This window comes from Mugil cephalus, chromosome 6, assembly GCF_022458985.1.
Source record: "Mugil cephalus isolate CIBA_MC_2020 chromosome 6, CIBA_Mcephalus_1.1, whole genome shotgun sequence".
Lineage (NCBI taxonomy): Eukaryota > Metazoa > Chordata > Actinopteri > Mugiliformes > Mugilidae > Mugil > Mugil cephalus.
In genome coordinates, this window is record NC_061775.1 from 20,288,952 (window position 1) to 20,312,178 (window position 23,227).

Consider the following 23,227-nt stretch of genomic DNA (forward strand, 5'->3'; position numbering starts at 1 on the left):
TTTGCTGAAGGCCATGTGGCTGTGGATCTTTTAGAGGCAGGCTGACAGACCAACAAAAACAAAAATTGTGGGAGAAATGCATCGTTTGCTGGCCACGAAAGGATTAGCTGGAAATATTCTGTTTTGATGTGATTATCAACAAATGCCATAAAAAGACCAAAATCAAGAACGTGTTGAAAATTCCCTTTCCTATCTGGTATTCAGCCCCAACCCTTCTGTACATGAAATGCAAATGCAATCCTTTAAAGGCAGGAATAATAAAATATTTTCAAGAGCAGGGGGAAAGCTGTAAGACTTGGCTTGACTTTAATGATCAATGAGAGAAATTGCTTGGTTACAGTAGCTCCGTTGAAAAGCACTAGTAAAAAGAAGTATAGATGTAAGATAGTTATAATAATCTTAATAATAAAATAAAATACAACTGTATAAGCTGTTATAAAAATAAACTAGATTTGAATATGTACAAAGCAACAAGAAATAGAAATAAAAGTAAATATACTCTAAAATGATGAGTTGTAAACATGTGGTTAGAGAAGCATTAAAAGTGTTATCTGTTATATGCCTATCTGTCAACAGATGGTGTACGGTATAAATTAAGCATTCCCTTACTTGACATTCAAACTCCCAGTTTTTTAAAGTGTCTTTATGTGCGCACATGTGAACATTATACTGTTTCAGAAACCTGGAGAAGCTTTATCTCGGTTTCGAGAAACCTTTTATACGTCCTGAAACAGTCACGTTACGTGTTTAAATCGAGGTTTCTGGCAACTGTCGCCCGTCTCCACAGGTGTGGCTTTAGTTGTGAGCGATGTAGCATAAACCCCCAACAATGAAAGCCTCTCACATCTGGACTGATGAAGAGACTAGGTTTCGTCTTTCGGTGATGAAATAATTGAATGTACTTGGCATTTAAGATGGGCAATGAGTATCAACATGCAGGAATCAGGCTTTAGGCTAAAGTGGAACAAGCCCGGTCATGGTTTGAAAGAAACATTTGAATACGGGCAAACATCACAACCAAAGAGGTCTGAACCACTACAAAAAGGTGCCGTTGATATTGTTTTCCTCTGTGTATTGATGCCGAGCTTCCACAGGGGTGAGACATGGAAACTTCATAATGTGTAACACCGATCAGGCATAACATTATGACCACCTTACTAGTATTGTGTAGGTCTCCTTTGTGCTTCCAAAACAGTTGCGACTCATCAGATAATGGACATGGGCCTTCTGAGGATGTCCTGTGGTGTCTGGATGTTACTTCCGCGAGGCATTTGATTTCTATGGGATGAGGGGAGGGGCCTCTGTGGATCAACTCACAGATACTTGATCAGTTTGGGATCTAGTGAATTTGGAGGCCAGGTCAACACCTTAAACTGTTTTTTGTGTTCCAAAACCATTTATGTGTGTGTGTCAGGCTGCATCCTGCTGGGGATGGCTGCTGCCATCAAGGAGTGTCATTGTCTAAGTAAAATCTACACAAATGCCAGGTCCAAATTCGGTCTGTGTTATTTACTTCTGCTTTCAGTGGTCATAATGTTTTGGCTGATCAGTGTATGTACTATAAGCATACAGGTTCCTAAACAAATAAGACACAGTAATCACTAAAAAGTATACTAGTATGTATTACGTACGGTAGTAGGATGTGAAGAACCAGGTTTTCATAGCGTTTGTTGCTACTAGTGTGCGACTTATCCTTTATCGTAATATTTCTTTTTAACCACAACCATGATATGATGGAGACAGCGATACGATATCAGACTCTGAGCTCCTTTCAGATGATGCTGGGTCACGCTGTATCTGCAGAGGCCACCTACACGGGGCTTCAAAGTACCACACACCTGCTCAAAAATGCTCAGAGATAGCACGCGGAGACGACCAGACCTACACCGGTCAGCGTGAGCTCTGCTTGTTGCTTGCTGATGCTCGAGGAGAAGATTGTTGAGAACTGGGAATGAGGGGTGAATAAAAGGGCTCAGTCGTGTCCTGCCTCTCGGTAGCGCACATCTAGAAAAGATATTGCCACTAAGCCTTCTGCTTGCAGCGATCCCCGGCTAATTAACACAGCGAGACGAGAAAAGCACGTTCAGCTGCAGATCAGTGATGAAACAAAGTGGAATTTCATACTTCCTCTCGTGTCATGTAGTGATTAGAATCAAGAAATTAATTTCACAGCGATTAGGGATACTAATGACAGATTTTTATGTAACAGCGATTCTTTCCGGTGATGATTTGCTCGTTGTGTAATTATAAGATCAAGAGTGATAACTGTTTATCGAGGAGAAAACATTAAATTTTGTTCATAATTATATATAATGTTAATGGTTAAAAAAAAAAAAAAAAAAAAAAAAACATTGGATGGGACATGCTAAGCTTTATTTTTCTCTTTTTGCTGCTGAAGCTCTTTCTGTGCTCATTCTAAATTTGGCAGTGAGTCCATTAATCATGTTGCATTTACATGGAGGAAATGCCAAGTCAGCAGCACCCCTCCTCCTCTCTCCATGCCATACACACAAACAAACACACACACACACACACAGACACACACACACATATGCACCATATAATCATTTATGGATGAGATTTGCTTTCTCTGGCCCATTAATTCAACCTAACTCATACATGTCCTGGTCGCACCCACAATTTAAGGAAAATTTAAGCTTCTGTGAACCTCCTGCTGCGATCGCATGCTGACCAACATACACTTTGTGTGTTTTTGCATTTTCAGTACACTTCCCTCTGGATTGATAATGGTAGCATGTCGCCACATGGACTAAAGGGAAAAGTCTGATATAGTGCAGCTTATCTATATTGCAAACTATTCCCATTTCCAAAGGTTCTGCCGTTTGTTAAATTGATAGAACAACTCTGTGCACATAGGTAAACCTTATGGAAATATAAAGTTATGACCTATTATTGTCCTTTGAACAGTTTTAAGATTCTTTTAGGGCACTCTGGGACATAGGCGCCATAACTTACGCACTTGTGCGCTAACCAGTCTGGCTTACTCTGTAAAAACGCCTCCCAAACTCCCAAAGCTCTGTCTCTTTTCCATTCAGGTTAATTTTTGTTTCGACTTCCTGCATCACCTTCAACAATGCCGAAATTTTGCCGAAATGTCGCAGAATAAGAACTAGGGTCTGTGTAGCATCTGAGCTGTTGCCATAGCGACATACAGCACAAGAGCTTTGATTGGTCCGCTTGATTGGTCCACATGTTTTCCCTTTAGTATTTCTGGTTGCTTCTTTAGCTCCACAATTTTCAAATTGATTGTTTTGGATCAATAAAAAATCTGTAAGGTTAACTGAGGTTTGGAGATACAGACATTTGTATGACTTGTGTTTGGTGAAAGGAAGTGGAAATAAAAATGAACCTGAATGGCAGCACTGTCTAGTGTTTGGGTGCCGCTGTTACAGAACGAGCCCACTGACTGTACATGCTATGGGCAAACCAATTGTGACGTCACCCATTGGATTCTGAACCTCGAAAATGAAGCCAGAAGTGAGCTTTACTTCCCCCACACTTGGATATTCCTAAGCAATGGAGAAGATAGTTAAAAAAAAAAGGTGGTTCAGTGCGGAGTGGGAAAAAAAAGTGGGAACGACCCTTTAATTATGAAGAATTTTAAGTCTTAATAAAAAATAAATGAATGGGTTGGAAAAAAAATCATCCCCCGTACAGTTGTCATGAATAGTGCAATAAACTGGTGAGGCTAAAATCGTTTCTTGAACGACGCTGTAAACATGTTTAATAATGCTGTAAAGTTGGGCTTTTTAACATGGCGGTCTATGGGGATTTGCTCCCCTTTGGACACAACCTCAAGCGGCCACTGGATGAACTGCAGTTTTTTGCACTTTTGCGTGGGCTTCATTGCTTAGACCTGGAGGTTGCCGCTTTAGCAAACCAGACTGACCATCGCACAAGTATAAATTGCTGGCATCAACATAGCTGTGTAGGTTATGGCGTCAAGGTCCTGCAGTACTCTGTAAAGAGTCTTACACCACCTACAGAGTCACATTCGGAGATCCACATTCTGGGCTGTGTTTCTTTTATGCTACCTGTCCCAGTGGGGGGAAGCCATTCATCTGAGGAACACATATTAATGCAGGCAATGTATTAATTATTATTCATGCCTGTCATTTGTGCCATTTACACACTCCCACAACGAGGCTGAGAGGAGGAGGAAGAAAAAAAAAATTAAATAGGACAAAGAAGCCTTGGAATTTTAATTTCTTCATCAGCCATGTTTTTTTTTTTCTTTTTTAAGACCTGTCTTTCCCTCTGTCTCTTCTTATCTCTCACTGTCCCAGTTGGTGTAACGTGTTAATCAGACCTCTGCAGTAGTGGCTTGTGTTTCACACGGGCTTTGCCGTCTAATGGGATTCAATTAGTGTAGCCACTCGTTTATCCTCGCAATTAAAAATTGCATGTACACGCTCAGCCAATCAAGATGAGCCCAATCAACCCTGTGGGGGCTGCCCTGTGCAGAAAGGGCAGCGGTCTCCCTGAAGCTCATCTACTTTTTCATATTAAGTGACAGCAGATGACAGCATGGGCAAGGGGGCGGCTTCGTTAAGAGACTGCTTCCACTTTGCTCATCCTGCTGTAACTTGGTCAGTGACATTATCTGCAAGAATTACATTTGTCAGCGCGCAGTGTACATCTAATGACATCGGTCATACTGATTTTACAGAAACCAGACTTAGCCTCATCAACTTCGCTTCATATAAAGAAAAAGAGCAGCCTAGTTTAAAGAGAAGGAAACTATTGTGACTTCTCATATGAACCAGAAGAAGAGTTTATAACATAAAGACTAAAAACGGATAGAAAAAGGTGTCCCCACTCTGTTCTAATTTAATAAGATACTGCCTAAACTCCACTTATAAACATTGTAGACACGTTCAGTTAAGTCAATGAAGATGCCTGTAGCTACAATGTGCACACACTGTAAAAATGAATTATTTAACATTCAAAAACTGAATTCAATCAAGAATTTTGCAGAATCTTTGTGGAAACATTTTCCGTACTGATATCAAAGCAAACAAGCACATACATTCAGCACCTACATGAGTAGAAACACTTGAAAATAATAATCCAAACCAGCAGGCGGTAGTAGTCTGTATTCGTCAATCAGAAAGGAAATCACATAACATGGAACTAGCTGGCTTCTCCTGAAAGACTTGTCTTTAGTTAACTAAACTGAAGCATAAATCAGAGCATGTTTCTCACAAATCGGCTCTGCTGCTGAGAAGCTGCGTGCCTGACTAGAACCAAATGTGACACACCACAAAAACCAGGGCCACAGCTGCTCACCGGCTGCCCAAAATTGGTCGATGACCATCCATTGACTTGGTGTGTCACAGCCCACAGCCCATAGCGTTGCTTGATCAGCAGTATAAGGCAGCAGGCATGTTTTGCTAGTGACAATAAAATATTCTGCTGGGAAACTTTTGGTCCTGGCATTCATGTGGAGGTTACCGCCCACCTAGACCAGACTAGGCACTACCAACCACCCCATAGTAAAGATATTTCTTGATGGCAGCCCTCTAAATTCACTAGATCCCAAACTGACCAAGTATCTGTGGGAGGCACTGGAACGAGCATGGACCACAGAGGCCCCTCCCGACAACTCATATGACCATAACTACCAACATCCTGTTTCCAGACACCACAGGACACCATCAGAACGTCCATGTCCATTCTCTGATGAATCAGAACTGTTTTGGAGGCACAGGGGAGACCAACACAATATTAGAAATGTGGTCATAATGTTACGCCTGATTAGCGTACATCTAATTTACTCACATTATTTAGATTTGACCTAAATTTCAGACAAGTAAATATGATGAATCATCCTCACTCCAACCTCTGTCATTAATGAGACTGGACAGATTATTCAGGGTTTGCCGCACTTGAATAATTTCATTTTTTTGGCCCGTTGAAGAGTTTCACTGCCCAAAATCAGCTTAAACTCCAGACTTCCCACATGACTAAGAAAACGGCTGCAGTGGAAACATTGCTGTAATGTGTACTTTTCCTACTCCAGCCCTCATTTGCAGTCCGATGACATGATGGTGAATCACAGAGTGGAGTCTGTCTCCCTGTCCCCTCGGACACGCTGCCACATAATAACCTTGCTTTTCCCCTTGTTTTCCCGGCTGCCGCACACCTACTGTACGGTGGAGTCCAGATGTCCCGCGGTGTGCGTCCAGCGTTCATCTGTCCTGCAGACACACACACACACACACCCTAAAACACAGCGATTCTTACATCAGTTGCTTTTAAAATCACACACTTTTTGGTTCCTTACTTAAGTTAGCAGCATGTGCTGTAGTGCACCACTTGTCTAAATCAAGCGAGTCAGGAAAATTCTGTATAACGATGGAGTTTTAAAAAGATGTTTTAAGTCCCTAGAGTTTGGTCTTTTGTAGAATTTTATTCACCCAGACAGATTTCGCCAGCGTAAGTTAAAATAAATCATGATGATAGATGTTAAAGTCTCTGTGGTGTCACATTTGCAGCATATATATGTGTATATATATATATATATATATATAGATATATATAGATATATATAAATTGTAATCTTAGTGAAAAATAAAATGTCAGCATGTTATATTTTTGCCATAAAGCTGGTGTCTGTTCGGCTTATCTCTACCCTCAGCTGGAATTTATATATTATCCACCGTAACTCTGAACTCTGAATCTCTCTATACACATTCATCATGCAGTATATGTATTTATAACCTTCTGTTGCTCTGTATGGGTGAAAATATTATATTAACTATACGATATTATTTAACTATTCATTTTTTGTATCTACTTACTTGAAGCATAACTTTGGATTATTCATTCCTATTACACTAATCAAATAATATAACCGCTGGTCAAGTGTAAAAACCGATCTTTCCCTTAATAGCTAAGCTTAAGGGAAAAACATGAGTTTTTTTTTTGGGATCACAATTATGTTACATGACACAACATCCATGCTGTGACTTAACTGAGCACTAGAGAGTATGGATTCATGTTGAGACCTGAAAGCATGACCTCAATTAGCCTTTAATCTACTCCCTGACCTGTGTGTGTTTGTGTATTTCCCGATGTGCCCATGTGTGTTTGCACGTTTATATTTTTTTTTTCTGACCATTTTGTGCCTGAAGTTTTTTAACATCATAACTGATGCATAGCCACCGTCTCTTACATTACCATTAACTGTGATTTGTACGTGGTGTGATGCTAGCTAACAACCTAAAATAGGAAGTTTAAAGCCTACTGCCATCCTAACAGCTGTATTGATTGATTGAGCTTTATTTATTTTGAATATATTCAATAGTTATATGATGTATATAGGATTTGAAACTAAATGCTAACCTTCGCACACAAGCAGAAGTGGTGATGCTTATGCTACTAGTGTTCTGCTAACAAACAGAATAATAGTAACCACCTCAGGAAAAACACAAGCTGAACTGAACAGGAGGATTTTTTGAATTGACGGGGATGGAGTATAATTGGTTCAGTAGAAACATACTGTTTAATAATCATGTAAATGCTTGATTGGATTATTTCTCTCTGGGTGAACATCAGGTAACTTGAAGGCCAGAAACAAGGAGGTCGCAACACAAAATCAAACTAGTCCATTCAAAAAAAAAAGAAAAAGCAAGAGCTAACACATTTTAAACTTACAAATCAAGGAGGACAACATACTCCAGTTTCAGTTGTTTATTTTGTCTCTTGTCTAGTTTGAGATGCGCTACCCTTTTCCATCTTTCTTTGAGGGATGCACTTAATTTGGATTTAGCAAGATTTATTTATTGTTGCAGTACATCCTCTTCTTGTAGCATTTTTCAAGTGTTTGAAAAGACAAATGAAGCTAGAATCAGTGTGTGTAGGGCGCTGAAAACTTCTCGGACATCACCCCGAATGAATGAATTCGGTCAGGGTAAAAAAATATATATATTATTACTATTATTTGTGCTATTTCAGATCTGACAAAGTGGGCAGAAACACTTTGCACATGCAGTAAAAATAAAATATTGATTTAGAGCGTGTGAACACATACACTACATGTTGTCAGATCATCTGTAATCAGAGTAATTTCAGTTGAAATATGTAGAACATGTGACCTGCTGTGCTAAGGTGAAAATTATGAAGATAAATGATTATACTTTATTAAGTTGGTGCTTAAAATTTAATTGCAATCCATCTAATAGTTTTTCTGACACTCCACTAAAAAGTCGACTAATTGCTAATCTGTGCTCCACAGCTTGTGTGCCTGCGTGTCTTGGAAAACGTGCGTGTAACGCGTGCGGACATTTGCTCCTGTTTGTTTTATTTAGGAGCTGTTAGTGGAGCTCGGCTGGGCCGGCAAAGCGAGAGGAAGGGGTGAAGAAGAGGAGGGCGGCAGCGCGCAGACAGACGGGGGAAGCGGAGACGACTGTGACGACGAAGATGGCTGTGAAGCATCTGGTGAGGAGAGCAGTGAGTCACGCGTGCACACGGACGCGAGGAGCCAAACGTTAGCAAACGCGCGCCCACACAGGCGAGGTGGCGGCACGCTTGTACCCTTGTCTTTTCCTTTTTCTGCACGCAGGTGCGCGCAATAACCAAAAGACACCACTGCAAAGTTCATCGGCTTCTCAGAGGCTTTAATATGCTGCTGCCTCCACGTATCTTTCGCCAGCAGGGAAATGCCCAGAGGGAGGGATAGTATTAAGAGACGGATTCAGTTGTCCTCCCTCTCACTTTTTCCATCTTCATTTCTGCTTGTCTCTGCGTTTTATTTCCTCCTCAGCCTGCATGGACCACAAGCAACCAGGTCAGCCCACAAACAGAGGTGGAAAAGTAAACTGTAATTATTCATTTATCTCCTGAATTATTCACTGCGCTTACGCTTATGCATAATACATGGGTATCACAGGGATATCTGGGAACCCCTCGAAGCCTCGAGGCCGTCCCACAGAGTGAATGTAGTTAAAACTTTCTGTACTTTAAATAGTTAAGGTTATTAGTCAACTGTAATGCGTTCTGTCCTTGACCTGAAAAATATTTTAGTGCGGCGTGTCCCACAGGTTGAGAAATGGTTTGCTTTAAACCTGCGCTGCTCTTTCCAGTCACAGAGCTCTGTTTTGAATGGTTGTGCACGAGGCAAGAGGAAAAAGATTCGGCTCGAGGCTACATTGACTCCTGAAAGGGACAACAAAAATAAATAAATAGCGGTTTTATTTGGGTGGACTGTCAGTGGTTCTCACAGAGCTGAATTGTGATAAATTCACAGAGGTGTGTTTGCGAGAGAGGTTGCCAGGATGACAGAAAGGCTGGAGGGGTCCTGTGTTTTCAGGCAAGTTCAAAAATTTAAACAAACTCTGAAATTCCACCAACTTAGTGAAAGTTAAAGTCAGTTTATTGTCAGTTCTGACATTGAAAAGAAGAAGAAATATATATATATATATATATATATATATATATATATATATATATATATATAATATATATATATATATATATATAAACTAAGGCACGTGACAGATAAATGTCACACTTATGTAACACAGAATGAATTAACCCAGGTTTAGATGATCGTCCCTGGTTAAAGGTTCTTACATTTGTGGATGATTGCATCAAGTTCACTGATAGAGATCAGCAAAAAAACATGATTTTCTGTGGATAAAACTTTTTTTAAAAAGTAAGAAGGTAAATGACATTGTAAATTATTGATGGCATGAGCTCAGTGTCTTAAGGGCTGTCTGTATCTTTGCACTGTCTCTCATTCTTGAACCTTTTGCACTGTTTTCTATTGTCTGCGTGGGCTCATGCACACTTCATGCTCAGTCTCTTGTATTGTACTTTGTCCTATCTCTTCATGTGGCTCCATAGTCCTGGATGAACGTCCTCTCTTCTCACTTTGTACAGCATCTGCTATATATAGTTGAAATGACAGTAAATCCTCCTTGACCTTTGACTTTAAATATCAGTGCCTGCCCTGCGCGTTACCCTTTTCCAACAGAGCTACACATTTCAAATTAGTGTGAAGAGCACAAACAAACACATGACAGGTGTGAGAGTGGACTCATAGTGAGAAGTTAGCTCCAAAAGCAGGTTGAAACGGTGCCTTTTTATAATGAGTGCAAACAAATCCAGTAGTTTGCGAAGCAGCGTCATCGGCTTCAACCGGCACCATGCAGGACAAACAGTCCTCACACGCTGCAGCCTCGGCGTCATCTCGACGCTATGGAAAGCTTTACTGTCCACGTCTATGTTTAGCTGGAAAAACACATATGTTGATTAACTGGTCAGCGTACGAGGAGACCCCTGCCACCTTTGGGTGACGGAACTTTCCATGACACCCAGGTTGTTTCTGTGGGCGTGTTGCCCCCGGGGCGACGGTTTTTGGGTCGCATCAATAAAGTCGTACCAGCTGCGTTTGATGTTTGTTTGTTTTTTTATATATCTTCATTAGATGGAAACAGAACTGACGTCTTGCCGTCATAATTTAGCAAATTTGGGTACTGCTGCCGCACCAGCTCTCTGCCGGGAATCAGAGGTTGTGTCACCTTCATGGTCTCAACAATGTGGTTTTGTCATCTCTGTCCCTGGAGGCAGGTGCCTCAGGGTCAAAGGTTAGTGTTGCATTCATTATCTCGGCACTGTCCTTGTCATTGTTGGAGTCATGAGTGTGTGTAGCTTGGTACTTAATAATATTGTACTGCAGATCTAAACTGGAGCATGGGACCTTTTCTACTGAGCTAAGAAGAACAAAGCCTGAGTAGCTATTCTTCTGGGACATTTGTGCAGTGATTACCGCGATCATGCCGGTCTGTGTTGCATCTTTCCATAAGATGTGAGTTCATCTGAGCTGCATAAGGTTCAGTTTAGGTCCTTAGTCGTCAACTTTTTTTAGAAATCTCCCTTTCGTGTGTTTGTGGGATTTTTTTTTGATTTTTTTTTTTTTGCATACAAGCAATGCCATGACTGCACAGATGCCCTGCCAACAAGAACCTACTGTTTGACATTATCCTGTTTTTAGTCATGAGCGTGATAGAGAATAAAATATAGCTTTGATTGGGCCTCACATTTTTGAGTTTAGTCGTGTAGGATTTTTAGGTTGACTGAACCTTATGTCTTGTCGGGTTTGATAGATCTTTTTCCAAACATTGTGCCTTGTCCCAGAGCAGCACGCAAAGGCTATCCGTGGCACTTTAGGTAAGTCTTGTTTGTGTGCATCATGTTTCTCCTTCATGGCTTACTGGAACTGTTAATTGGGCATTAATTCCGACTGCATCTCCTCAACTGTGACAAATATCTGCCAGGAATATAGCCTGTAAAGTCGTGACAAAATAAAACTCCCAGGCCATGGCTGCCAGTTGGTGAAATACCACTTTTGGCTGTGCAGTCCATGTTGGAACAGGGTAATAGAAGATAAGAACTGGATGATCACTTTGGAGGGTGTAGTTGATCTGTATTGAATTATACACAAACATGATCTGTTATTCAGCCTGGCCCGCCAACTAAAGTGGAGTTGTCAAAATAATATAACAAAGTGTTGGTACACAGCAGGTTTGTGCGAGGTGTGGGTGTGATGGAGGCTGCAGCTCTGGGGATGAATCTGTTCCTCAGTCTGTTAGTTTGTGTTCTGATAGTCCTGTATCTTTTCCCTGATGGCAAGGGGACAAACAGACTGTGGCCTGGGCCGGATGGGTCCTCACTGACGCTCTTGCTGTCTTGTGTAGGCGACTAGCATACACAATGTCCAGATCTGGGAGGACAGTTCCTTATTGGCTTCTGCACATGAGATGCTTGATCGGTTTGGGATCTAGTGAATTTGGAGGGAAGGTCAACACCTCGTTCTGGAGTGTCACTGCTATGGGGTGGGGGTGCCTGGTCTGGTCTAGTCTAGCTGTGTGGTACGTGTCTAAAAACATCTACACAAATGCCAGATCCAAAAGTTTCCCTGCAGAATATTGAATTGTTATTTAATTGTCTCCAGACAGTGGTGTCAGTAAAAAAGACTTGAACAAAGGTTTTTATTTAAGTTAGGCTTAGAGGAGAGCCCCAAACTGATGGAGAGATTCAGTAGGAACCCCTTACGTACTATACGTGTTCTATATTTTATATATATATATCTATAAAGCTATTGAAGTATTCATTTTTTTTTTATTTCAAGCATGTGCAACAGGAGAGCGGCCGTGCAACTGTCGTTAACATAAACATACCGATATGTATCATGCACCATTTTGCATCTCTTCTGCTAATATTGCATCATGCACCTCGCATTTCCCCATGGAGACTGAATGGGCTCCATTTAGCTGCCTCCACTTACCCCTTTACAAAAATATGTTGGATTCATGTTAATGTGTATTTAAAGAAATGTAAACTTGCAGGGGGAAATTGTGGGTAAGGATAAAAAAAAAATATGTAGAAAAAAGGTTAATCAAGCAACGATTTCGCAGCCCCCCACCCCTTGCAGTACCTCCACTGACCCCCTAGGGGTCGCGGCCTTCCTTTTTGAAGAACTATGGTTTACTGGATCACCTAATGGAGCTGAGCCATCATGAAGTTTAGTTTCCTAGTGCGGCAAATGTCAGCCATGAGCAAGAGAGGTCTGAGAAATGGCGACAAAAATAAAGTCACAAGTCACGAGACATACGGTGAAATGCTGTTTTTGTCTGAACCAAAACAAAACAGGGAACTGAGAACAAGTCAAACATTTTATTATAGAAAATTATAGTTTGTTCTAAGCTCGTAATTCCTCATCATTACGCATTTCTGTATCGTATTGAAGCATTTATATCGACACGGTGGTTATGAATAGAAAGTTGTTAGCGTTCTTACACATCATCCCCCCCCCCCCTCTCCACCCCCCATTTAAGAGCTTTAGAAATAACGTATTCGTTGGTTCATCCGTCATACCCTTTCCTCTAACCTTGATGTGTCACATCTGTGGATATTTGCACTTCCTGCTGGGCCTGAAACTGGTGCATCGGCTATTTACAGAGTAAATTGCTGGTTATGATTTACCGAGCTGCTGCCTGGCGGTGTGTTGGCATCGCGTCTCTCAAGTCACAATGAGTTCCTGGTGAGAGAACCACAATAAAGAGTGACAAAAGAGGATTTTTTTTTTCCTGCATATAAACAAGCCTCTCATGCGCCGGTGCTAAACGAGCGATGCAGGAAGACCTCCTCACAAATCATGCAGATGGGATTTTTTTTTTTTTTTTCATGCATGTGCAGTTACTGTATGTCCGTGCTGTAGATTAAATCAGGAGTGCGCATAAATAAAACACCGTCCGATGAATAGATGCAGGCCCGCTCCGGTTTTTTAAATAGATGTGACTCCCTCTCTCTTTCTCTTTTTAAAATTCTGCTTACAAACCATTTCTCCAAATCTCAGTCACTGAAACGTGGGGCTTATTATTTCACGGGAGAGGAAGGAAGAGCAGGGAGACAAAACACGCTAGCGTGAGAAAGAGAGTGTGTGGATGCACAAATGAATCTTCACGGCCCTTCTTGTCGTTGCGCCCACATGTGTGCGAGATTTAGGCGTGTTTTTGTCTAAGCAGACGACACATCTGAGCCCGCGGTGTCACTGTGTGTGATCCAGTGTGTTTTATGGAGGCTGGTTCCCTGTCTGACTGACTGAAATGGATCCAGTAGTGTGTTGCCTCTTGACTTACGATGTCTTTCTCACTATGAACCTGCTGTTTACTGTAACAGACATGAGCTCAGATTCTCTCTAATCCCCCTCTGCAGATATGAACCGAGCAAAATGAATAGTGAAATTAATTGTCGTGACATTTGAGCTTCATTGAATCCTGAAGAAGGTCTGAGAGAGAAGTGCAGGAGGACTCAAGAATCCCTGCGTTTTACTTATTCTATGTGGGCCATTTAACAGCGAGAAGTTATTTTAGTCGCGCTGAGACGGCGCACAGTCTATTATTATTTGATTTAAGTCAATTTTCCACATCAAGGCGAAGTTGATCTCAGCCGAGAGAGGGAGAATCACTTGGCAAACATTCGTTCACAGAGCGGTAACAAAAGGGAGAAAGGCGGGCATCCAAGCGTGGGAGCAGTTGAAGGATTAAGTGAGCGCTAAAATGCGGTGAAAGTGTCAAATATCCCGACACATCTGCTTTGCATGTTAAATTGAAGGGTAGTGTATTTTATTCAACATGTTGCTTGAGTCTGTAGCAGCCTGAACTTTTTTCCAGGTGGGGGCCAAGCTAATTAATTTGAGGAATTATTTGATTAGCAATTTAACCATTTATTACATTTTAAATTTATACATATATACAGTTATTATTATTTTTTTTATTATATTTTATTTTTTATTTTTAAGTCTTGTGTTTGTAGTTAGGACACATTCTCCTAGCTTCATAAATTACTTCAATGAAAAAAAGCTGGCTTATATGACTACTACTTTCACTTTCAGGGTCCTCGGCCTGAAAAACATTGAAGACCCCTGATCTATACAGTCACAACTGTCTCTCTCCCTCTTTTTAAATGCTTACTAGTGCTAGGCAGTTATTTAATAGTGGGAGTATTTTCGTTCTTTATTCAGTTTTATTTTTTTCTTAGAAAAGATTGAACTCATTGATTTTCTCCGCTGCCCAAATGAGTGCAATCCCTTCTTCAGCTGCCCCTCACCGATCTCTCTGGCTCCTGAGACATATCGTGGTCGTATAACGTCAATAATGTAAATGTAATCACTGCCTTTTCTCTTCTCTTCTCTTCTCTTCTCTTCTCTTCTCTTCTCTTCTCTTCTCTTCTCTTCTCTTCTCTTCTCTTCTCTTCTCTTCTCTTCTCAAACAAACCAAACGCTGCATCACTTAATTGCTGTGCCGTGATGTGGTGTTGGATGCCACAACCACCAGGTATCCATGAGTCACGTTGCAACCGCTAATGCCAGTCTGGAAAGCACCAGACCTCTCCCCTTGAAAGAACGAAGAGTGGTTCTCTCTCTCTCTTTTTTCTTTTCTTTTCTTTTTTTTTTTTTTTTTGGTTAATATATTCAGGGACTCCTTGATGTCTACACCAGGTACAAGACGTATTTGTGTGCGAGTCTGTATGTGAGAGAATGTGTATACACGCGAGGGGCACTCAATCCCTGTAACCATGGTTACCAGGTGGCCTGTCCTCCCATGGGTCCCCATTTGATGACAATGAAGAAAGAGGAAGAGAGAGAAAGGGAGAAGGTGTGGAGGATTTTTTGTGCCATCTCCCTTGGCCAAGTAATAAATTTGTGTTTTGTTTCTTTTATGATTTAATCAGCGGTAAACGTTTAATTTCCAGGTAACATTTTGTCCACATTCTGTTCCTGCTACAAGCAAGCAATAAATAGTAGACATGGAGCGGGATATTGTACGCTGCAGAGCCATTTTCCTTTTTATTGTCCTGCTTCCATGTATCTTCCCTCCATCATCTCTGCCTTGCTCTGCCGGCCTCTCCCCCACTTCCCTGGGGCCAGATCCACAAAGCCTTTAGAAGCCATTTCATCTTAAAGGGAAAGGCCAGCGTATACCGCTGCTTAAAAAACGTCGCCCTTTTCCACCGGAGGACGGTTTGATATGCTTTTTCGTAAGCATCCGCCGCTTTTTAAAGGGAGCCAGGAAAAACAATAAAAAGTCTGGCGAGGCTTCTAATCTGCGCCCCGGACTATAAAAGTTTCCCGAGCGAGCCTTCGGATTGGATTGATCAGCGCAATAAAATGAAACGGCTTTCTTTGTACGTGCATACACGGAAGAACATTAGGGTGTAAGATGAATGCAGAGTATCCTACTGATTCAGCAGCTTTGCCCTGGAAATCCAAACCAGAGCATTTCATCCTGCTTCTTCCCCCATGTGCTCAACAGAGAAGAATGGGAGATCTTATGTGCAACTAATTATTTGTGCATTAGTAAAAAAAATAGGTTTAGGTTCGCTTTTTTAAATATTTAACCAGAACTTCACATGTTCCTTCTAGTCTAAAATGTATTCTGTCATATTATTGCACAGCGAACCTGTTTAAACCACGGATCTGTTTACTACTGGTGATATTTTTGCAGAACAGGAAATGTTAGGATACACAGTATATATGCGCTGTCTTGTTAACTGCAGCTTCTCCAAACAGTTCACGACACGTCCTTGGCAGAATCGGTTCTCCTCGTAAAACGGCTCCTGAGCAGAGTAGCAGCTTTTATAGGGGTAGTGGCTTTCAGCGCTTGGCTTTGTCCTCCTTGATATTTTCTACGTTGTGCCAAAACAGTTTTTTGAGAATGTGTCTGCGTCAGGCCCGCGTCCTGCTGGAGAAGACTGCTGCCATCGAGGAGTGTCATTGCTATGGGGCGGGGGTATCTGGTCTGGTCTAGGTCGGTGGTACATGTCAAAGTAACGTCCACACCATAGACTTTATGTAGAAGATGGAAAAACCCTCTGTGACGTTACAAAATTGGCTTCTCAACTGCTGGATGAAGCCTGAAGCTCAAGCATGGTGGCAGCCATATTGGTTCGAGAGACTCCACCCCTTTGGGATAATCCAACTATGGGCATGTGGGTGGAGCGTTGGTGGGGGCTGCGATGGGCCAAATAACCTTTGGCTTTAAAAGCTGCTAATGTTAAAAAGCCAAAATTTACAGCAGTATTAAACATATTTACAGCCTGGTACAAAAAAAAAACGTTTTTGGTCTCAATAGTTTATTTCACTGTTCATGACAACTGTACCGGGTAATTGAATTTTTTCTAACTGAAGTGGAAATGCCACTTTGAGTGACAGGTAACAGAGAGCTGGGTGGGCGGGTCTCAACATCCAGGCTGCTTTAGCTCCGCCCCAACACGACCCCCACGTCCATACGTGGAGTATCCGAGTGTGGGCGGAGTAAATCTCATCTAACGTGGTGACTGCAGGCTCCGCCCACTTTAGGCTTCATTCATCGAGGTTCCAAAATCCAACTCGCTCCCGTTTGGCAGCTAGCAGTCACGGCACCAGTGTTGCCTCAGAACCTTTGAAAAGTAATCCGATTAGTGATTGCTGATTACTCAACTCCTCCCACCGTTGTCGTTCACCTTTGTGTCGCTGTGTGGTTTTACACATGAGTCGTCCTCATGCTGAAAACGTGACTTGTCGCATACGTTGAACATACTTAAAAATAATTATTTAAACATTATTCATATTATCCTACACAAGTTTAAAAGCGCTATATTTACTATACTTATTATTGTGGTATCTTGATGAAATAGCCATTTTAGCATAATATTAACTGACTTAGACTGGAGTTCAATAGAAAGAGTAAATATTTACATAATGAACACATCTACTAAAGAAGTAACTTCACCTATAAACTTAATTTTCTTTATTCAGGATAACATCAAGTTTACTCATGTGGACTGGAAGAAGGAATCAGTGATGAAGTGATGTTTTTCAAAGTGTTACCTGCAGAGACGGGTGCCGTTTGGAATCTAGTTCATCTTCTCCTGTGCAACATCCACTGTTATAATGGATAATAGTGTTGTGGCTGTTGTTGTGCATATATAGAACAAATAAAATACAATGTTCCTTTGGTGGGGAGGGGGGGCATAATCCATGCAGCAGTTATCTCGACAAAACAAATGGGACCAATGGAGTAGCATACACATTTAAATAATTGAGATTCCTGTTATGTATTATCCGTCCGGTATTCCTCTTTTTCTCTGCTGTCTTTTCTTCCATTCCCCTTGTTTTTTTTATTTTATTTATGTAGCTCAGGACCCACAGCTTGAGGTGTATCGATTTTAACTGGCACGTACACACATAAACACAGCGAATGAAATCAAGAGCATGTCCACAAGAGGATGACGGGGGGGTGCAGGTAGAATCAATCATAAATGATAGTCCTCACACGCTGTGTGTGTGTGTGTGTGTGTGTGTGTGTGTGTGTGTGTGTGTGTGTGTGTGTGTGTGTGTGTGTGTGTGTGTGTGTGTGTTCAGCATGAGGAGGTGGTTAATAAGGTGTGGAGTTAAACGATTGACCCTCTGGGTAGGAGGTGTGGCTCATCCAAGAATTACGCCTTCACCCTCGCTCTTACTCAAAGCTAATATCTCTGTTTTGCTTAACATGCTCTAAATAGAAATAAAAGAAATGAACTGATTTAACCGGAGACGCAGCATAAGGTAGAAAACGTACTTCACCTGCACCTTCTATCAAGCACCTCCTGCACCCTGCTTCCTTCTTTTTCTGCTCGACTCACAGCTTGTCTCTGCACCTGAACGAGCTCATCATGCAAATCTGATTAGACATCATTTGTGTGTCAGTCCTCCTCTCTGCAGTGTTGTTGTTTTTCCACACTTGACCTTTTTGGGGGGTGGTGGTGGTGGTCAGGGGGACAAAACAAAACAAAAAACGCTGCCCTTGCTTTGTTAAGCTGCACCACCCGTAACACCCTCATCGGCTCGCGCTGATGCGCAGCCTTCAAAGAGTCACTCCGCTCTGTTCATCCTTTCATCCACCTCCAATCACGGCCTGTCTTTTCCCTCGCTGCATTCATGCGCCAGGTTTTATGATTCTGCTAGAGGCTGCGATTAACCTCGCTGAGTGCGACCTTGGTAGGAGGCTCCACTGCGAGTCGCGGCGTTAACTGCTGTTATAATTTGTTTGAAAACAAGCCCACGCCATTAAATGGGAAATTAGCTTTTAGTGCATGTTGTTAATGTTCAGTTAAATTAAGACAATTGAAGGGGTTTATGTTGATGGAGATGCCAATGAGGAAAATGGCTCTAGTAAACAGTCAAGATTATGAATAATTACTATTTTTTTTTTTTTTGTTGTTTTGCTCTAGATTATTTGCTAAATTACAGCACTTTATTAAGGAATACATTCCAATAAGGTAATAAGGCTATTTGACGGACTGCGGTGACATTTTGTGTGGACGTTATCTGTGTGCAGATACGTTTCCGATCAACTACAATCTCTGCGGTGTGTGTCGCCGCAAAGTGTAGTTACATTTGTAGGGAGGGGCTCGTCGGCCGGCATCGTAGATCTTGCAGAGAACTATAAATTTTAACGCGTTAGCGATTCCCTGATTTATGGACTACCATGAAATGGGGCCACAGTCAGGTCAGAATTAGTTGGACTCTTACCCGTTAGTTGTCTGTAATGGAGTAGATCGGGCTGAATGCTTTCAGGATTGAAAATATGATGGATGATCACCCATCAGGTAAAAAAGGATGACTTTATTATCTGCTGTCTTTTTATGTGGCGCTGACCTGGACAATTTAATTTGCATATGTGTTTGAATAAAAATAAATAAATAAATAAGTAAATAGTGCATAACAAAGTGTACAGTGTGCTCCCATCAAGATGGTAGACATTAACATTGGTTTCACTGTGCAGTTTAACATAAACATTGTGTCTTGAAAGTAGTCATTGTCACCGGTTTGTGTATTTACTCTGAAGTCCAAAGCAGGTGGCATACATTTTTCTTTCGCTATCATTATATAATTTGATTCTGATAAGTACTTGCTGAGGGTATAATCAAGCTACCCTCTACCATGCTCTTTCTGCTGTCTGTGTGTGTGTGTGTGTGTGTGTGTGTGTGTGTGTGTGTGTGTGTGTGTGTGTGTGTGTGTGTGTGTGTGTGTGTGTGTGTTTCCTCCCTGGGGAACTGAGGCTGAAGTAATGAAATGCTCATTACTGATTCAGCTGGAAATGCTTGGGATACATTTACACGCCTACACACACACACACACACACACACACTCACACTCCAGCTATCCAGACGCTTTTCAAGGTCACCTCATCATTTGCCTGTCTGTGTGTATGTGTCTGTGTGTGTCTGTGAGTGTATACAGGCTGAGGAGCAACAAGATTGGGCATAATTGGGGCGTAAATTGACAGTTCTGTACTAGACACCGCAGGCATCTGAAATCAGACACGGTCATTAATGCGCACCGTCTTTCGCACACCCACTTCCAAACATGCTCACCTTTGCTGTCAGTCGTTGCCGTTCACTTTTCAGCCTTCACTCGTCAGACCTCGCGCCCCCCCACCACCACCAAGAAAAATCCTTTCCCTCCACGCCCGTTGACAAATTCCCACGAAGTAGAGCGAGACAAGACGGTGCAAAATTTTGCTCCCCTTCTTTGTGTAGCGCATCATAAAACGCGTTCTTTGTATTGCGCCTTACACACTGTTTGGGCTGATCAAAGCATAACCGACGTGTTTCTGTGACACATGCCGTGTTTGTGGACGCACACATGCAGCACATGCTGGACATGCACGGCACTGTCTGGCGTTATTAGGAAGAAGCTGTGTTTTGTTTCAGATGGCTGGCAACAAAAGAGAATTGAACACGGTTATGCAGATGTCTGGGTATTGGCTTGAAATAGATGCTGTGGTTGTTACACATCAGAGAGGAATGCTGAGGTATGAACGTTAGGAAAGACCCAAGAACAACGGATACATGTACAATCTTTTCTATGATACAAGAATATATTTAATCACATTGTTTTTTATTTTGTTAGTGGGCTCACTCCTGTACACAACAAACAGTATATTATGTAAAAGCCACCTTAGAGATTTCAGCCTCAAAAGGACATTTCGACCCAAAATAGGGCTGGGTATCACTGCTGATTTGCTGAATCGATTTGATTTTAACTCACAAGATCCTTACTTGGCTCATCATCAATTTGGTTAGAGAGGCAATTTAGTTTTAAAGCCAAAACTAATCATTGGTTTCAGAGATCTGAAACTATGTGGCTAACATTTAGCTTTTCACATCTGCTTATCTCCTTATTGAATCTACCCATCAAAATCCAAACAACTTTCAGACCCGTTGTCGCTTCTCTCACTTTCTGGACCCCCTCTCACACGTGGTCTGATCTCGTTGCACAATTTTGCAACACCTGATGCACGAAACCAGTCCCGCGAAACCACGAGAGGATTCAGGAAACGGTGTCTGTTTAAATAAATCGATGTGAGGATGTCGTGACTTGATATTGAATCTTTCTAACCAAGATTAATTTGAATCAGGATTTTCAAATTTTTGAAATCTCAGGGATATTTTTTTTTTTTTTTTGTCTTTTCACAAGCGTGGTAGATGTCGCGCAACATGTGGTGCTCAAAGTTGGAAAAATACATCAATAAATTACAATAATTCAAATGCCTCCACAGCACCATGAGCTGGTTACTCATGTTGCTGTGGAGACCTTCAAAGACTCGGCGATGAGTTAAAGGCATCATCTAGTCTCATCAGTAAAAGCCACCACTTCCGTTTCAGGTCAATGCATTTCTTGCAGTTCTTCCTCTGTGTCCTTTGGTTTCTTCTGTTTAGTCTAACATCGCGTGTGAAGATAAGATCTGACCAATACTGCAAGTTCAGGGGATATCACAGAGCAACTGTAACTGATGTTACAGCTCAGCCAAGGAGACAGAAACTACTCATAACAACATATGTAGAAAAAATAATTTAGTAATTTGAAGCTGAGACAGAGAAAAGATGAGTACATTGATTTATCAGGGGGTACTTCATTTTTGAATGCTTTTTCTAGTATTTGTGTAGTATTTTCTTTCCTTAGTTAAACTTTTGTGAATTATTCCTGGTGCACATTAATATTCGAGTGCTCCTCTTCCACAGAATGGGATGGGTGCACAAAGCCAGCCAAATTTTAAAGAGCAAGACTTCAACTCTGAATAATTCTAGGAATAATATTCCGAAAAAAAAATATATATATATTATTGCCCTCTGTCTATTTCCCCAGCTAGCTATGTGGCTAACATATCAATTGTATGTTGTAAACAGTGCATGTCACAGGGGGTTTCAAGGAGTGTTGTGTTGAGTGGAGGGGAGGTAGAAACAGGAAACAAAAGAAGAACTTTAAAGGAACTTTGGAACAAAAGGTGCTGCATGAAAACTAAGGAAACGAGAAACCACAAGGAATGGATTGCAGACACTAGGGAAAATTGAGGCTACAACAACAAGCTAGGAATTAAACAGACGACGACAACCCCATAGGTAGCTTGACCTAAGACAAAGGGAAAGTCAGGACTGTACATACACACACATGGACTGAGGGGTCGAAGAGACAGAGGTGAAACCAATGAACGTACAAGGAGAACCCAATCATAATCAGAGGGACACCACAGACAGGAAGTGAAGCAGAATACGCCAAGGAAGAAGCTTACGTCATAAAAACAGGAAACCAAACAGGGTCACAGAAGATGTTTAAAACTCAAAACTATGATACGTTGATTGTTGATTTGTCTGGGTTTTCCCAACCAGCGATCCGACTCTATGACTCTGACCTAAAAAATTGCCACGTTTCAGCAACTTTCAAGTTTTTTTTTTGTTTTTTGTTTTTTTTTCCCCCGATTGCCTCACAACTCACAATGAACTTTTAACTAGGTCTCATTGTGTGTACCCACTTCCCTTCTGGTGACATGAAACAAATCTTGATAACGCAAATCATTCCATTTTTGGTCGTGGTTTATGCTGGGGGAAGTCTGGAGGAAATGAATCCAAGTCAGCATGTCCCTCTGAACTAACGTGGCTGTTTGCTCATTGTTTGTGTACGTGGGAGATGCACTAAACGCCTCAGCTTCGCTCCAGTCTCTTTCCCGTGGGTCACTAGGGCTCTGATTTATGTTCCTGCTCCACCTGCTCGGGGCGCTTACCGTCACCCCTGGGGGAACGCTTTGCTTGAATCCAATTTCCAGATTTATCTTGTTAATTTGGAAACGTATCTAAATTACAAGTCAGCCACGTGGAGGACGTATTTATTTGCTGGGAACAGAGTTGAGGGTGAATCACCGTGCGAATGCTTCCACCAGCTCCCTCCTTGCCTCTTTAGCCATCTCGAGACATTGTGACCACTCGTGTCCCTCCTTGTAAACTGTCAGCTCAGCTCCTGTGGGGATGCAAACGAACGAATGAGGCTTAAACTTCTGCCTGATCGGAGATAGCATTGACCTGAATGCTACGATCCAGCGGCGAATAGCGACAACAGAACCCCTCAAATGTCACCTCTGAATTCTTATTATCGCCCACAAACACACACACGCGCACCTCCCCACTCATTACTCTTTGTAGGAAAGGTTAAACGACCCCATAAGTGGGTCCAGTGGCATTGTTCATCACTCATCCCTGGCTGTGCGTGTCTGTTTGTGTGTTTTCCAGCCAGTCTGCGATATGTGACATGCTCGGGATTGTTGCTAAGAGACAAACGTGCCCAAGGGCGTGTGGGAGGAGCCTGCGCGTATGGACATGCTTCAGGACACACACATGCATA

General features: G+C 41.8%; 1 protein-coding gene across 1 annotated transcript in view; it reads left to right on the plus strand.

Moving 5' to 3' along the window:
- The window catches only part of LOC125009397 (glypican-5-like), a 56,151-nt gene that overhangs the window by 25,865 nt on the left and 7,059 nt on the right, over positions 1–23,227 (plus strand). The window contains exon 9 of the mRNA XM_047587325.1: positions 8,334–8,463. Within this exon, the coding sequence (XP_047443281.1) occupies positions 8,334–8,463 (130 nt within the window). The remainder of the gene's footprint in view (positions 1–8,333; positions 8,464–23,227) is intronic.